We start from the raw sequence: 3,370 nt of genomic DNA, 5'->3' as shown, positions 1-3,370 counted from the left end.
TCTCTTTGACCCAGGATTGACTTGGATTGCTCACTTGAATCACGTCAAGGAGAGAGTTGGTAAATTTAATAATTTGATTAAGAGGGTGGCCAGGGCAACTTGGGGCCTGAAACCAAAAATTTTAAAGATTATTTACCAGAGAGCAACGGAGAGAATCATACTTTATGCCGCCAGTGTCTGGTATCGTAACACTACTAGAATTAACGATAAAATTAATGCCATTCAAAGAACATCCTTAATAGTGATTACAAGGGCCTATTCAACAACTAGCACTGAGGCCCTCCAGATACTGGCGGGGGTGAAACCCATTCATTTAAGAATTATTGAGGATACTTGTATAAAGAGGTTAAGATGGAATTACAGAATTGAGGAATACGACCGTAATATTCAAGAAATTCTAAGAGCAACGATACTCGAGAAACCAGTTATTAATATTCACCCTTCTCTTTATAAATCCGTCCCCTTTGGTGGATTGACCCCAACTAACAAGGGAATTGAGATTTTTACGGACGGCTAGCGGATGGAGGTTGCCGATGCTATGAATAATACCTCTGAACATAGAACAGGAATGGGAATGATAGTCAGGAGAGATGGAAAACTCATTCTGGCAACCTCCATCAGACTGAGCAATAACTGCAGTGTTTACAAGGCCGAGATGATGGCGATTAACACTGCTTTACAATGGCTTGCAAATAACCAATATCCCAATGCAACTATTTACTCTGATTCGCTCTCCTCGTTGCAAGCTTTAAAAAATCCTAAACCTGATTCCGAATTGGTAGAAAACACCAAACAAATCTGGAAAAATAATATTCTTCTCGGATGGGTAAAAGCCCACATTGGTATTGAAGGCAACGAGGAGGCGGATCGAGTTGCTAAAAACGCCATCAGTCTCGGCAATGTTGACATTGAGGTCCCGAGCTCCACCGCCCAAGTCAAAACATTGGTCAAAGGCTATAATCTCATGCGTTGGAAACAGGAGTGGCGGGATTCCGAGAAAGGCAGACAAACGTATAAGTTTATTAAGGATCCTAATATTAGTAGACTTCAGACGAATTTTTATTTTAATCAATTTCTTACGGGCCATGGAGTGTTCGGTGAGTATCAGAATAGATTTTTTAATAGAGCCCTTGATTGCAATTATTGTGGAGAAATTCAAAGCATTGATCATTTAATTTTATACTGTCCACGCTTCCGAACACTCCGTGGAGAACATTTTAAAAATTTCAATCAAATTCAATGTTTTGCTAATTCGACCTGCAGGGGTATTATTAAATGTATCATAAAAAAGACACTTGAAGATATTTTGGGTGGTGACACTTAAGGATTCGGAACCCCGCACTCCAAATTGGGTGTCTCAAGCTTTTTTATGTACGTTTATTGTTAATTTGATTGGTTTTATACCTGTGTGACTTGGTTTTGAGTCATGTTTTTAACTGCTAGTTTTTTTTCCCAATTTGTTCTTAATGTAATATTTCACTTTTACTTATTCCTTTTATATGATCGGTTTTATTCATGTTTGACTTGGTTTTGGGTCATGTTTCAACTGTAAATTTTATTCCAGTTTGTTCCTTATGTATTCTTTTACTTTTATGCATTGCTTTTACCACGCACGATATGGATGTTTTATTCACTTTTATGTATATATTGTTTTTACTCTTTTAATTATGATCTTTGCGATTTTCAATGTGTTGGCTGGATTTGAGGTCATGTTTTTAACTGTTGTTCGCTTGTGTTTTATTCTTTTTCTTCTTGTTGTTGATATAATTTCTGATGTTTTGTGTAAGTTTTATGTATGTTGTATGTATCTACTCTCGCATGCCCTTAAATAGGGCGGGGCGAGATACAAATAAACAATAAGCCAACAAATCATTTAGAAATAGTGGTGGATAAAACTCTACTAAATTGAATTATGAAACCAAGAATCACAATTGATAAACTACCACTTTAAAATATATTTTTGCTGTCCGGAGCAAGTTACCATCTCTGCTTCTGTTGTTATTTAACCTATCCTCCGCTAGTGCTCCGTTTGTTCAATACTTTTTTCTTTAGAAAAATATAAGGAAGATGCTTAAACCATTATAAGGCGCTCTCAGCAAATATTTTAATAATATGGTAGCGAATAAAATAGTAGAACTTGTGGAATAAGAATAATTACTCCTATTTTTTGAAAGAGCGTCCATGACATGATTGAGAAGAAGTTGCATTTCATCTGATATTTTGACTTTTTGATTCGTAGTGGTGAAATAAGTACTTAAAACGGAAAAATACTGAACTGGAAATAATTTGAATTTCGCTACTTCAAGAATATTTTTTGCAAGAGGTTTCCCATTCAATGAGATAGAACACGGTACCTCAACTTTTGAAATTTGTTAAGACTAACCCTTTCTAAAACCGTGGTGAGTATACTTACCACCAATTTTTAAAGTCCGAGTTAACTTTTCTCTCACTTTTAATTTAGGTTTCCATGTGTTAATAACTTCAGCTTTCATGAAGTGCTTTTGAATAAAATTGGTAATAATTTTTTAGTATAAGAAAACGTATAAAAGTTATAAAATGCATAATTCCTCCTGAGGTTAGAAGCATTTATAAAATTTATTTTATAAATAAAGAAAAATAAAAGTCAATAAGTTCGCAATAGGTCGTGGTAAATATACTTACCACCATAAAAAATGACATTAAAATTTAAATTAATGTTTTATAAGCTAAATGAGATTTCTTTTTCTTATATCTATTACTATTCTTACAAAAACTTCAATTTCAAAAATTCTTTAATTTACCTTTACTAGAAATAAATGGCCCACTGAAAGGCTTAATAAAACATTTGATTGATAAAATTAATATCTATGGTTTGTTCTGAAATTTTATACCTGTGATATTTTAAAATGTAAGGGCAACTATGCAACACTAGAAAATATGAAATTTGTCTACATATTAACCGGTTAACGCCCAGCGTCATATATTTAGGACAGTTCCTTTTTTCAAAGACATTCATTGTGGTGGGAAGCTTTTTTCAGTATTTTCATTTATCTGGGTGAATTAAAGGATTCTCAGATACCACGATGATTTAGTTATTTCTGACTAGATCTAGAATTAAGATGAGCAAATACTTTTTGATATATCAAAGACTCTTAGAATGCCATGACAGTAGAAAAACCAATTAATTTCGATAATATATCACCTTTTCCATAAAACCACTTCTTGTATCATTTCAATGCATGAAATCGGGACAAAATGGGTTAATGCCCTATTACTCGTTTCACGGAAAACTGATTTTCTGCTTTACAGCAAAAGTTGCGTTTTCACAACGGTCCTAGTCCTAGTGTTTTGATTCTATTGGGCACCTGGGCCGCGAAGCGGCCCCTATCCC

General features: G+C 34.3%; 1 protein-coding gene across 1 annotated transcript; it reads left to right on the top strand.

Moving 5' to 3' along the window:
- Positions 1-520: 520 nt before the first annotated feature.
- On the top strand, positions 521-1,324 carry LOC147808664 (uncharacterized). Its single transcript, XM_087162663.1, has one exon. The coding sequence runs from the start codon at positions 521-523 to the stop codon at positions 1,322-1,324; it is 804 nt and encodes a 267-aa protein (XP_087018789.1).
- The last annotated feature ends 2,046 nt before the right edge of the window (positions 1,325-3,370 follow it).

The sequence above is a fragment of the Parasteatoda tepidariorum genome, chromosome 5 (genome assembly GCF_982258835.1).
Source record: "Parasteatoda tepidariorum strain Cologne lab strain chromosome 5, Ptep-v5.0, whole genome shotgun sequence".
In the NCBI taxonomy this organism is placed as follows: Eukaryota; Metazoa; Arthropoda; class Arachnida; order Araneae; family Theridiidae; genus Parasteatoda; species Parasteatoda tepidariorum.
Note: the sequence above shows the minus strand (reverse complement) of the source record. Positions and strands in the feature narration are given on the sequence as shown.

Bases quoted from the DNA above. Each gene is read 5' to 3' on its own strand.
- LOC147808664 (XM_087162663.1), top strand. From the start codon at position 521: ATGGAGGTTGCCGATGCTATGAATAATACCTCTGAACATAGAACAGGA.